This window comes from Ostrea edulis, chromosome 2, assembly GCF_947568905.1.
Source record: "Ostrea edulis chromosome 2, xbOstEdul1.1, whole genome shotgun sequence".
NCBI classification, from domain to species: domain Eukaryota; kingdom Metazoa; phylum Mollusca; class Bivalvia; order Ostreida; family Ostreidae; genus Ostrea; species Ostrea edulis.
The window spans coordinates 69,643,437-69,657,658 of NC_079165.1; the positions used below are offsets into that span (position 1 = coordinate 69,643,437).

General features: G+C 34.4%; 1 protein-coding gene across 1 annotated transcript in view; it reads right to left on the reverse strand.

The window, feature by feature from the left end:
• The window catches only part of LOC125679462 (uncharacterized), a 54,081-nt gene that overhangs the window by 24,032 nt on the left and 15,827 nt on the right, over positions 1–14,222 (reverse strand). The window contains exons 2-3 of the mRNA XM_048918690.2: positions 1,037–1,254; positions 827–895 (exon numbers count right to left, since the gene is read on the reverse strand). Of these exons, the coding sequence (XP_048774647.2) occupies positions 827–895; positions 1,037–1,254 (287 nt within the window). The remainder of the gene's footprint in view (positions 1–826; positions 896–1,036; positions 1,255–14,222) is intronic.

Here is a 14,222-nt window from a genome sequence, read left to right on the forward strand (position 1 = left end):
ATTTATTTTGATTATGAACTATATTTTCAAATTTATACAGTTTATCTAAGGTTTGAGGTTTTCTACTCATGAAATACCAGCTACTGAACTTCCAAATCTCAGCAGCTACATGCATAAGTGTAGGGCGGTTTGATTGTCAGATTGTGCAATTCTCCAAAAGAATGGTCGCGCAAACAATTGTTAAATATCTTCACTCCATTCTTAAATAGATTGCTATTCTTTAATCTTGTTTAGATACAATCATTATTTGAGTTTCTAATTGATTAAAGTTTGGAGAAAATTCGGTTAAATGTATTGTGTAGTAAGAAAATAATATTACTGTCTACTTAATAGACATCTTTTATCAATTATTGTCATAAAAGGGCTACGCGGTGGGATTGTTTTACTCAACTAACGTGTTATAACTGTGATTGCATGATCAATTTGGTATGGTAGTGGTTCGTTTCCTTCTGGATATAATAAAGATAACGTATAACAGCGAAAACGTGTCTTCTATGTTAATTACGGTTCAGATCACTACCAGTGAACCCTGATAAGATGCATGTAATTACAGTTCAGACCAGGACTTGCCTTGTTTTGGCACCCTGTTTTGTCTGATATCAAGTGTACTTATAACTGTAACCCTTCCAGCTAGGTATCCAATACCTCTGTTATCATCATCCAACGTGACATATAATGCAGTGAGTACTTTTTTTAAAAAGTATAAATCTTTATAAGTATAAGTTTTTACATTTCGGTTGTAGCAAGTGTCATTGTAAACATTTTAAAGTTCGTAACAGTAAAACAAGTCTCCAATGTATTGCACGTATCATAGCTTTAGCCTCACCTTGGTTATTATGCCATTGCATGTTGTGAGCTGACCATGCACAACTAGTCTTTGATCTACAATCTGCGTCTGTAATCAGAAAGTAAAAGAAAACGCCATTGACACCCATTAACGATATTCCTTGCTTACAAAATCCGATAGGAAATATCAATGACAAAAAACAAAAATGCTTTCAGTTTATTCAAAATAAGAAGATGCACTTAGATATACCTGTGACATTTGCTTCCAGGGAGATGTTGAAGATTTCGTGGACATTCTTTGTCCTGTCTCTAAAATAGTGACTGCTATTTAGCGCTAACGTTAAGGACAACACACCTGTGTGATTTCCGTGGAACATAGCCGATGTATTGATATCATATCTCCTATCATGGCACTCACGGTGCACATTAACACAGAATGCGCGTTTAGATTTCATCATTTCTCGTGTCCTGAAACAGAAATATCAGCTAGGTTTAATGGACTATTCCTTCATTCTTTGTACTTTTCAAGCATAGTTCTGTATATTTTTGCCAGTTATTTATACGTACTTTATACCGTTTGATGCGGAGGGGAATTCTAGATTTGTTCTTTTAAAATCATGACATATCAATGCACAATCACCGCCTGTTATCAGTCATGCGTTGACCAGATCGTTTTTCTTTCCATTCTTGCATTTCTATCTAATTTACATACGTTCATTTTATTTGTTTTACTGCCAAACTAAAATTAAACTATAGTTAACTACTGTTTACCGAAGATTAATATAATGTCATATTTTATTCTGTGGTAAATCAAAGAAGTTAAGCTATAGTCAAGGTTTATACATCCAATGTAGTGAATTTTTTGATAGGAAAATCAGAGTTTTCAATGCCTATTTTGTCGAAATAAACACATCATTAAAAGCAATCATCAACAAATACATGTATCACCAAACATATTCAATATGTTAAAGATCATTTTTAAGGAACCTTGTATTGTGGATTATAGTGGAAGTTATGTTTTGAGTGCAAGGTGAAGATAACGAACAGTGATCAATCTCATAACTCCTGAAAGCAATACAAAATAGATAGTTGGGCAAACACGGACCCCTGGACACACCAGAGGTGGGATCAGGTGCCTAGGAGGAGTAAGCATCCCCTGTTGAGTATAACGAATTGGCAATAATACATTCATTGTATCAGTGACGGTCATAATGAGGACGAGGAGTGTGATGCATTGTGCTTGTTGCGTTCTTTTGAATGTTGTGCATTGTGACGTCATGGTTATGGAACAATACAGGGCAAATGTGTCGAATACAAATTCTTGTCACAAGGATACTGGAGCTAATCTCAATTGGTATAGACATAAAACATAGGGTATTTTTGCGGCGTTACTTAATGACTCAACAATAATAATGGTTTTTCTACACGATTCTAGTGATGATTTACAGGTACGTTGAGATGAAATGGATCAATTCATTATCATATTATCTGAAGAGAACCACGAACTGTCTCTATAAATGACATATATTTAATTAAATGTGTAATGCAAGAAAACAGTAATTACCATCCTCAGTTTTATACCGATCGACTTACATGTAATGCATGAAAAAGCGCAAGTTTTAAGTGCTCAAACAAGGAATCTAATACAGTGTATATATTGATCATGAAAAATACAACATGATGCGTGGTACTTGTTCCAAATTAAGGTGTAAAAACGCAGTAAAACTATTTTTCTTCAATCCCTTGGATATTTCCACACCAATTACTGTAAAACCATCACTGTGAAATTGTGGGCTTACAGTTTCGTAGTTTGGGAAATATAAGTTACACAACTTTATTTGTTCGTGAGGTATATAGATTCACAAAGGACACAGGGATTGCTGATTGTTTTTTTTTTTGTGAATTAACAAAATAACAATCAAGATCTACAATTGGAGGAAAACTCGGTACTGATGTAAAACTTATACGGTACCAATTTTGATGCACCAGATGCGCATTTCGACAAATAATGTCTCTTCAGAGATGCTCAAACGAAATGTTTGAAATCCGAAATAACTATGAAGTTTTAGAGCTAAATATAGCCAAAAACAGCGTGCCAAAAAAGTGGAGCCAAATTCGTCCAAGGATAAGAGCTATGCATGAGGGAGACTAACATGTTTTTTTTGTATCTGTATCCGTCGTCACCTTTAAACATGATAGATTAATCAGACGACATACGGTCTAAGTAAAAATACGAGAATATAACAAGTGACATAGCCGTGACTCTAGGACGTCTTATACACAATGAGCTTACAGTTAGTTAATTATAGTCAGTGGTCCACCATTAAATAATCCTTAACGACGAATATAACTAGAAATATTCAACATTTTTTCGCGACCACTTATCGCCTTATCACTTTCTTTATCCTGATGATCATGAACAACGTGACGTTGTAATTATTCCGTTTATATATATACTTTCTTTTACATTAATAATATGAAATTATATAAACCTTTTATGTGTTAGCACATTTATGTTTAATATACCTGGATCACAATATTCAAAGAGATATGATATTGTTTTGCAATATTCCAATATAACATTCTGCCTAAACGGGATAACGGAAGTGAAGTTGTTATGGCCATCAGGATAAACAAAGGGATGAGATGCCATTGATCCACCATGAAAATAATCTTCATCGACACCTATAATCAGAAATATTCAACAGTTCTTCACAACCATTGAAATTCCTGGATCAGAAAGAACTTTGAGGTGGCTGAAAATAAAAGCAGAATTTTAGAGCTACCAGGGCCGTAAATTAACCTTCAATTTGGAGGAGGCAGGAAATTAGGCGGGGGTCTGGGCACATTTTGTGCACACTGAACACGTTTCGTGCACAATCCTTGATTCTAGGGCCTTCTAAGATGTTACTTGACTAACTCATTCTAAAAGAAAGATTTGGAATGCTTTTTAAGGGAGGTATCATGTTCTTAGTTATTGGAAACAACATAAATTCTAATGAACTTTAAATTTTAATTTTTTTTGGCTCAAAAGTTGGAGGAGGCAGCTGCCTCCTCCGCCTCCATGTAATTTACGGCCCTGTCTACTTTGACTTAGTAAAAACTTGATTTCATTCCTTATGGTATTGGTATTATAGACAAAATCACTGGTTCCTATGATCAAATATATCGGCCAAGAATGCGGTATCTGGAGTGTTTAAAAGTGTGTGTATTAAGTCCCCTTGTAACCGTCCCGAGAATAGGTCCTCAGTACCCCTTGCTTGTCGGAAGAAACGAATTGGACAGTCCTTCGGATGAGACTATAAAAACCGAGGTCCCGTGTCACATCAGATGTGGCATGATAAAGATCCCTCCCTGCTCAAAGGCCGTAAGCGCTGAGCATACGCCTAAATTTTGCAGCCGTTCACCGGCAATGGTGACGTCTCCATATGAGTGAAAAATTCGGACGTTAAACAATATACAACCAATCAATCCCTTGTAACCTTGACCTTTTCCTCCCAAAATTGATAGACTTTTTTCTCTCTTGGTAAAAAGGATAGATGTGAAGTATCAAATGGCGGCCTCTAGACATACAAATACACACTCACACGAGCGGTTCCCTTACTACATGTATACCCTCTCTCGCAATGAATTGCAAGGGGTTAATTATCGGCGTTTAGCAAATCAACGTCATTAAAAGTCATTGTAATCTGCATATCAATGAAAAGCAAACTAAGCTTTGGTACAATTAGAATGTAGGCTACAAAAAAATTCAAATATCCTTTGTTTCTTTTGTCAGCTTTAGCAATGAGAAAGCATCTACCATAGTACTCTAATACTACATGTATATAGGACACATAAACATACTGTAAACGTATTCGCATTGCTTGTGTTACTCAGATTTGATGTCATGCAACTGATATGAATATAAATGACAAATTTCATCAGGAAAAATACGTCCGCGTGGACAGCGAACTGAGATTTACTTTCATTACCTCTATTGCACAATATTTGCACATAGATTGGAAATCATTACTGTCAGACAAGAGATACTGCATATTGAATTTGTTTAATTTTGCTATTTACTAAAAAGGGTGGCTCATCGTTACGTTATAAATCCTTAAGTCGTATACATGTAAGTCATTTAACGTATACAACATACAACTAAAACAAAGTCATTCCATACATGTACCAACCGTTATTTACAAGTGTGTTGACCACGTGAATGTATTAATGGACATGCTCGTATTAATTAATCGATATCCGGATGTTTATCAATTCCACATGCGTAAAATGACGTCCATGATTTATAGGTAAATGTCATAAATACATTTGACATGCAATAAATATATTGACCAGTTTTGTTTCTACTGACTGCTGGTTTCAACATGTACAGGAAATAGGAATGAGTTCATTCCAAGGAAACCAGGGAGTCAAATCGTGACTGCATGTACATGTATATGGGGGAAATAAAAACAAACTAATTCGCGGGGGTACCTGTAATTGTTTCCATGATAGCTTCATCTCCACGAAATATACTTTATTTCAAAGATTTGTGTTATTGTTACAAATCAATTCTTTAAACAGGTCAATGTTATTCCAGTGTATCGGGGTAAGGCATCTCAGTTACCTGGATAAAGGTTAAAAGAGACTTAGTGTAAGACTCTGTTTTCCTGGTACAGGTTAAAAGCATTAAAGTGTCTGTAGCTAGGCTAATCAGTACTCTAATTATCCTTACCACAAGGCACTGATGCTTGAACAGACACAATTCACATTATTTTTATACATTCCGTACCTGATGGTTAAATAATACATGTATTGTGTTTATTAAGTTTGATTATCTTACCGGTCTTATTAGTACAATTTCTATCTGGTTTTGTGCCTTTAAAATCACTTGCGTAAGTTTGATCTTGAAAATCAATAGCCATTTCCCTCTTTGACAACTTCCTGGATCCGCCCCTACATGACTTTGTGCCTTTCCCGTCAGAAAAGAGATATGAAGACCCCCCAATACATATTTAACCATTAGGGGTTGTAACCCCTAGATCCGTTAGTGGTGTAGTATTAATATATTAAAATCGGTCCCTTTTTCATTACCCTTAAAGAATACTGTTTTACTTGAAACCTGTACGTGTTCAATTCAGATTTATCGGAATAAGTATATTTAGAATTATTAAATCTTACATAAACGCATTATCTTTACAGTTATCAATTATATGTTGATTCGCACTTACCAGCAGCGATCTTGGCATTTAAACTAGATGATCGCTTTTCGATAATATTCACTGTTACATTATAACAACGATAATGCATTATCAAGGCCATTAAGAGTTTCGATCCGTTTCAGAGACCTTTGTCTTGGACATATGAGATAATCCGCTTTTAAGGATGTTTCTCACGTTGCTGGAAATAGGCAGCGGCAATCGGTGATCTGGAGACAAGGTCCGCAGGGGTTAATGTTAACGCTAAAATAGTTTCCATGAAGAACACAACAAACTTTTCCAGCATTGTAATTAGTTACAACAGACTGATATGCAGTTTTAAAAGATGAAAAGAAAAGGTGAAGATAACGAACAGTGATCAATCTCATAATCCCGTAAAGAATACAAAATTGAGAGCAGAGTAAATACGATCTCGTGTTCTTTGCTGCTGATCTCATTTACTGACAGACTGTTCATGACTTCTCCTTTGTTCGCAAGACGTATCGTGCACTTTGAATGGAGTTAAATGATTTTGATATTCAACCTGTTTGATTTAGCATCGGCTATGTCCCCAATGTTACTGAATCTACTTTCCACATGATAGCCATAGAAACAATTCAACAATGGTTTTTCCAGTTTACAAAGCATTTGGCATCTTTCCATTTCATCCACTGCAGCCCAGTAATGGTCACATCTTATATTGTCTCTATCAGTTAGGATGAAGATAACATTACATCAACCTGATAGTAAAGGACTTCATGTTGGTAAGAATCCAGTTCCTCTTCTTCTAGGGCTATAGCCGAAAGGTCAGAAAGTTTCTTCATTCTTTTAACAAAGATCCTGTTTTATCTTACGAATGCATTATTGAATCTTATAGCTTTGAACAATGAACTGTTCAGAGGTAAGCTGCAGATCCTTGAAATATTTTCTTTATCTTCAGGAGAGATTCTTTCATGATGGGATCCTAACCTTTAGACGCGTTGAAATGCTCTGTACAGCGTCCTCGTGAACAGTTCCCTTTGCCTTACATGGTGCCTGCTTACATCTGAATTCTTGAATTTCTTTTTAGTCAATATTTTCAGTAATTTCACCTTTATGAAGCAAGCAAAATTCTTTGATTTCATTTTCAAAATTCTGTATGGCACTGAGAGGTCACGCGCGAATGCGGTTTAAAGAGGGTGTTGCACAGAAGCGGCAAATCTCCCTAATCAGGACTCCGTGCCGGGTATTTAAATACTGGTGACGTAAAACTGACCTTCATCAAGATTTAAACTCTCATGACGCATTTGCTCTTAAAATACCTGTAGGATTCCCCAGAATAAAGGAAAGCCTTTCATTCAGAAAATATACAAGTTCTCGGTAGCAGCCTTGACGAATAAAACACAGGTATCACATGCTGTATTCGGGGTGTTTGCTGCGAGTCCTATTCACATTTTGAGCAAGAAGTCGTTTATAACATAAACAAACTAAACAGTTGAAAGTTTATTTCAAACTTCACGTTGTAATAAACTAACATTTGGCATGAAACATTTATAAAGACTTGAAGTGTGTTTCAATTAAGAAAAAAATCTAGATTGAAAACATTAAATAAAAAAAAAAAAATCTTGTGTCCTTGAGGGATTCGATTCAATCCCTGTCATTTGAAAAATGAAAACATCTTCACCTTTAAAAGTCGATGACCACACAGTAAATCATAATTTACTTTGGAAAATTAACATACAGATGAAGTTGAAAATAATATTTGTGAAATTGTTTCGATTTTTTGAAATTCGCAAAAACTGCCCTCGTGAAACAAAATTTCAAAGCGACAGTTTTTTAATGGAAAACTTCAAGAACATGTTCATGCTGAATTAATTTATTTTGTTTCACGAAGACAGTTTTTCTAAAATTCGGGGATACCCCTGTATTTAAACGCTAAAAATCACATAAATTTCTTATTGCTTGATTTAGACTAAAATTATTTTGACCATAATTCTTGTCAATACCCATCTTTTAAACTTATTTTCAAAATATGTTTGAATCAAAACGTATGTTCCAATTGGTTTTGTTATATATTTGAATAACTTAATTTTATCGATCTTTCATGCAACACCTGTAGGGAAAACATGAGACGCGTGCAACACCTTTTATATTGGTAGATCCATTTGGTTGTTCTCATTGTCGTGCGCTGCCTGTCATTTATACAAAAATTATTTGTTCTAGACATACTTTGTTATTGATGGAATAGGAAGCAAACTATATTGTGTATAATTTGCAAACAGTACGATTAGGGCGGCTTATGCAACCTGATTTTCTTTTCTTTATGCAATACCATGTACACAAGGAATGAATTAAAATGTCTGATGAATAATTGTCAGTGTAAACAAAACAACGAGTATTAAATTGCAGCGAAAATGAGGATTTGTAGACTATAACCCGGTCCTTATTGAATACAATATTCATTTTCTATTATGATAGTCACTTTATTATTCCTACATACTAATGGAACTACAGTTTTACTGTACGAATTTAATATCTTCTCATTTGGGGAAGATATTAATATGTGTAGGAATGATAAACAGAGACTATTAATATAGAAAATGAATATTGTATACAATAAGGACCGGGTTATAGTCTACAGAACCTTATTTTCGCTTCTGTTTAATATTCGTTATTTTGTTTACGCTGGCAATTATTCATTTGACATTATAATTCAATTCCACATGCACATGATTTCTTTTCATTTGGACCCCGTAGTGATTCGGGTTAGAATGGGTCCTCAGTACCCCTTGCTTGTCGTAAGAGACGACTAAATGGGGCGGTTCTTCGGATTAGGCCGCAAAATCCAAGGCCCGTGTCACAGCAGGTGTGGCACTATAAAGATCCCTCCCTGCTTAAAGGCCCTAAGCACCGAGTACTGGCCTAAATTGTGTAGCCCTTCATCAGCAATGGTGACGTCTTCATATAAGTGAAAGATTCTCGAGAGGGACGTTCAACACTATACAATCAATCTCATTTGGGACTCAGCATGCCTTCGTAAGAAAACTGTAGAACAGTAAGAACATTAATTATTTTTAAAAAAAACCCACAACACACAATCGCTATTTGTTTATCATATAAAGCAACAAATAAAGTGATCGTTTAATTTCCTTTTATTTGACTGTTATAAAAATAGTTAAATAACAAAATGTCTAGTACAGCAGAATTCTTTTAAAGAATTACTATATTACTTATAACGTTATTTTATAGCCAGTAATTTCGTCATTCATATACACTATGTTCCCATCCAACTTCTCTCAGAATTCTCTCTGAATATATTTGTACTGATTATATGGGATTGGGGGATATAAATTGGGTTTACCAAGAATGGACAATGAAATCCTTGAAGGTTACTAGAATGCTCTTTAATATTTGATCGTGAAATCAATGAAGAATCAACAAGATGTTTCAGACAGATTAATTTATTGTCGTGTTTTTGTCCATTTCGTTTCCTCGAAATGTGTAATCATTATTGTATTTATAAATGGCGAGTTGTCTTTGAAATTGCTTGCAACGCGTACTACCTTCAATTTATAAGACAAGACATCTGTTTTACATTCAAGTTAATTTATTCATACACGAAATGCTAAAGTACGTCAAACAAATCAATTTAGAGTACGACTATTATCCAAGGGACATTTCTTCCAGTCTCGATTCCAATCCCTTACAAGATGAATACTATAATTTGGAAAAACAAGACTATAATCACATCCCGAGAAGAGTACAGATTGTTATGTTCCAACACACCCAGGACTTATTAAATTCTGAATGATCACGGCTAAAAGTTTAAACCTTTTAAAGAGTTTTGGCAACTTAACTTCAAATCATATATATTTCAAATACATTTCCACAGAGGCAATATGAAACTTCAAACTTCATTTACAATTGATATTTGAAAAGAACATTCAGTTTATTTCATTGCATATATATGACAAGGTTGAAAACACCAGTACTCTTTCAAAGCGCATTTTGCAAAGTTTTGCCACAATATACTACTACATACGAAGGTTGTTGCAGAAAAACGAGAGCTTCGTATATGTTTCGTAAACTATCTGACCAAAATTGCCAGGCTTTCAAGCGGGCCCTTATTTTTCTACAACAGCCCTTATTTGAGCTTTAGAATCCTAAAAAAGCCCTAATTTTTTGTTGAAATTCCTACATTTTCAAATGTTGAAAGTTTAAATACATGTAAATTTGACATAAAGTAAGTGTTGGAATTTATTAAATTTAGCCTTAGTATACTTTCAGAAAATGAATATGTTGATTAAATGTACATCTCAGAAGACATCTTGATGGTTATCAGCTATATTCAGCATTAATTGTGAGCCATGGGAGTCCACCTGAATTATATCATGGTTTGTGCTGAATGCCGAATATGGCTGTTGATGACCACTGGTATGATCTTCTGAGTGGGTAATTAGTTTTTGTATTATTGCTCTTGCAAATGGTGAGTAAAACATTTTTCTTTCTTATTGATTTGTAAATTTAACCCTAATTTTTGTCTTTAAAATCCTTAAAAAGGCCCTTATTGTTTGATAATTTTGCCCTAAAAATGGCCCTTATTTTTTGCAAAATGTCACTTGAGAACCTGAATTGTTCATCCCCTTTTAAAAATTGTATTTTCATTTAAACAATTATAGCATGCTTTTCTTTGTTGTTTCATCGTATGATGAAGGTAACAAGCATTGCAGAAAAAAATCATAACCCGCAGTAGCGGGTTTCTGCATATTTTTCCTGCAATTTTGTATTCCTTATAGGTGTTATGAGATTGATCAAACATAATTTTGGGCACGTATCACTTTTGAGAAACTCTTTAAGCTTTTAACTCGCCTGAACGACTGTCCGGAGAGCTATTGTCATGACCCCAGTGTCGGCATCACACTTTAAGGAAAAAACTTTAACCTGGGCTATATCTTTTGAACCAAGGAGGAGAGGGTTTTGATATTTCACATTGATTCCTCATGAAAAGACCATTGTAATGACCTTGAAATTTGACCTACTTGTTAAAATCTTTAAATTGGGCTATAACTTTAAAACCAAGAGGGGTAGCGTTTTGATATTTCACATATAGATGTCTCATAAAGAGACATTTGTTTTGGTACCAAGACTTTTCAGCTCGTGACCTTTACCTTGGACTATGACCTACTATTCTATAACTTTAATCTGCTCTATATCTTTTGAGCCATGGGGAATAGGGTTTTGATATTTCACATATAGATGCCCCATGAAGAGACCTTTGTGTTGGTAGAAGACAATCATTTGACCTACTAATAAAAAACTTTAACTTTGGTTTTATCTTTTGAACCAAAAGTGATAAGGCATTGATGATTCAAATATACATGCCTCATTAGAAGACATTTCTTTTGTTACCAGAACTGTTGACCTTGGACTTTGATCGAACTATTTTCAAAACATTAACCTTGGCTATATGTTTTGAACCAAGGGGATAGGAATTTGATATTTCATATTTAGATGCCTCAAGATATCTTATAACAGGGTTTTTTCGCGGGTCTAAAATTTGGCGATTTGCTGGCTCAAAGGTGTGCTAATAATTTTAATGGAATAAATTTCGGCGGACAGGGAAGATTCATTTCTCTTGCAAATACCGAAGTCGAATTTGGGTGCATATTAGGAGTGTAAAAATTTGGCGGAAAGGTATCTAACCGCTAAAATAAGCCAAATTTATCACCCCGTGGAAAAAAAAGCTATACGGTATGGCATCAAAACTGTTGACCTAGTAACCTTGGACTTTGACCTATTTTTCAAATTTTGAACGATAGATCAAGGGATTGGTTACAAGTTCTAACAAAGTTTTCTAAGTCGCTAGAACTTGTAACCAATCCCTTTGTATATTTATACAATAAAATATGTTCAAATCAAATCATAGATTAAGTAGAGTCATGCTTCCCGGCGAGCTATGATGTCTTCTGACAGCTCTTGTTTACATAAGTTAAAGTTTCATTTCAAACATTTGTTTTTTAATTAACAAGTTAATTTTTATCACAGTAAGATAATTTCCAGTGTTTGACACATCTCATTTTGTTTTGAACATGCTATTTTCTATTAGGCAATATATATGTAAACAAAAACATGGCACGAGCCTTGTTTACATAACAAAGAATTGTGAGTACTGTATCTCACTTGTAACTCAAGAACTGATATTCAAATTTTGATTGACCATTACAAATAATTTAGTTAAGCATTGTAGACAATAAAAATGGTAAAATAAAATTTCAAATCTTCCAGATCAAATCGTGTCCATGCCCCTTTAAGTATGAAAAGGTACAGTATGAAAGGTGAAGATAACAATCAGTGATCAATCTCATAACTCCTATAAGCAATACAAAATAAAGAGTTGGGCAAACACTCTAATCTTTTAGTAAGTGCAATAGATTTATTCACAAGTTCTCTTATTTGTCAGAATTTCCAAATAATAAAAGATTCGTGGATAAGCGTGTATCAGTGTTAGACGTCATTGCTTTTATATCAGGAAGAAGTTCATATCTACATGTATAATTATTATAAGCAGGGCATTCAAAAAAAGTAATGATTTGCATCCTCACAGGGTGCATCACAATTATTACATTTGGAAGAGTCTGACAAGTGATGGAAAAAATTAGAGTTCACATTCTTAGCTGACAATGTATAATATTGTATTTTCTTTCACCAACGTTAAGATATTCAATACTACTCCTACGAAAATAGCTTTTAATTTTCCTTTCAATACTGAAACATTAGGAACATTTTTAATGTTCACTGGAAGATTATTAAATAATTGTGCCGTAGATGAAAGAAAGCTTTCCATATACGCGACTGTTCTAATCTGAGGAATCTTAAAGGAGTTATTGATATTTCTAAGACTGTCTGCCGATGATTAGGAATATAGGGTTCTAAAAGATCTGTTCAAGATATTGAGACGAGTAGCCATTCATTATCTTAAAACATAATACTACTTTGTGAATTTTAGTCTAGTACTAAGAACACCTCCTCCTAGTTCTTCATATAGACAGTTTCCTTGTATGTCCTCTGATAGTTTGGCATATCTATCGGTGCAGATGTCCCAAATAACATCAGCATATTTTAATTGGGGACAAATAAAAGACAAACAGACATGCGTTAATGCTTTGCGATTAATCTTGAATTTTACCATTCTTATCAAGTTTAATTTAGAAGTTGCTTCTTCATGAATTGTTTAAATATGTGTACTCCAAGTTGCATCTGAATGAAATTTAACACCAAGATGTGTGTGGGTTGTGATATACGTGCACATCACTAACGACCGCCGTAAAATGGCTGAAATATTGCCTAAACGGCGTAAACTTAGAAACAATCAATCAATATAACTAACGAAGATTGATTAATTGAATTTTTATGGTTTAAAGCCGTTTTGGCATTATTTCATCCATTTTACGGCTTATGATGAAAAGGTACAGATAACGAACAGTGATCACGTGTTTTACTAGAAATGTATTTCATTTTCTTGAAGATAATCTTGAAAATAATCACCATAATATAAACAAAAATCATAACCATTACACATGTATCTGTTTACGTTGTCCGCCGTGTTTTCCCCACGCCTCGCGGAATAAAGGACCGGCCATAGTACACAATCCTACCATCATGACAATGCTAAAAGTCATATGACCGAGGACACCAAACTGGTGTGAAAGTTACTGGGATTTCGGAAACTTAAACATCCACCATACTCACCACATATTGTTCCACGACTTCTACTTTCTGTGGTTACAGAGATTTCAAGATGTGACGGAAATTTTCCGTGACGTGTCAAGATTCATTAGATGTCCTGGACTGCACTAGTTATTATGCTTTATTCAACATACAAGTAGCATATATAACATGATCCTGCTGAGGAAACGTTTTTAATTCACGGGTTAAACGACACGAGAATGTTAATCACATAGCGGCGATACTTTGAAAGAAAATTTACAAAAACGTGTTGACGTTGTCAGTGTTGCGTCAACAGCTCCTAAGTATGATTTCTTGTACTTACATCTGTATCTAAGGAAACATTGCATCAAATTTTTAGATATTATTTTGAAAACCTTGGTTTTGATATGTGCCAATGTTTAACTTTGAAATGTAAGCGAAACCAAATACCACGTACATGTAGTTTACAATTGTACAAGTTTTAAAGGAAAAAGATGAAGTTTTACAACGAATAAAATTCTACAAAGAACAGTGATCAATCTTATGCATTCTACAAGCTGATGTCCTTTA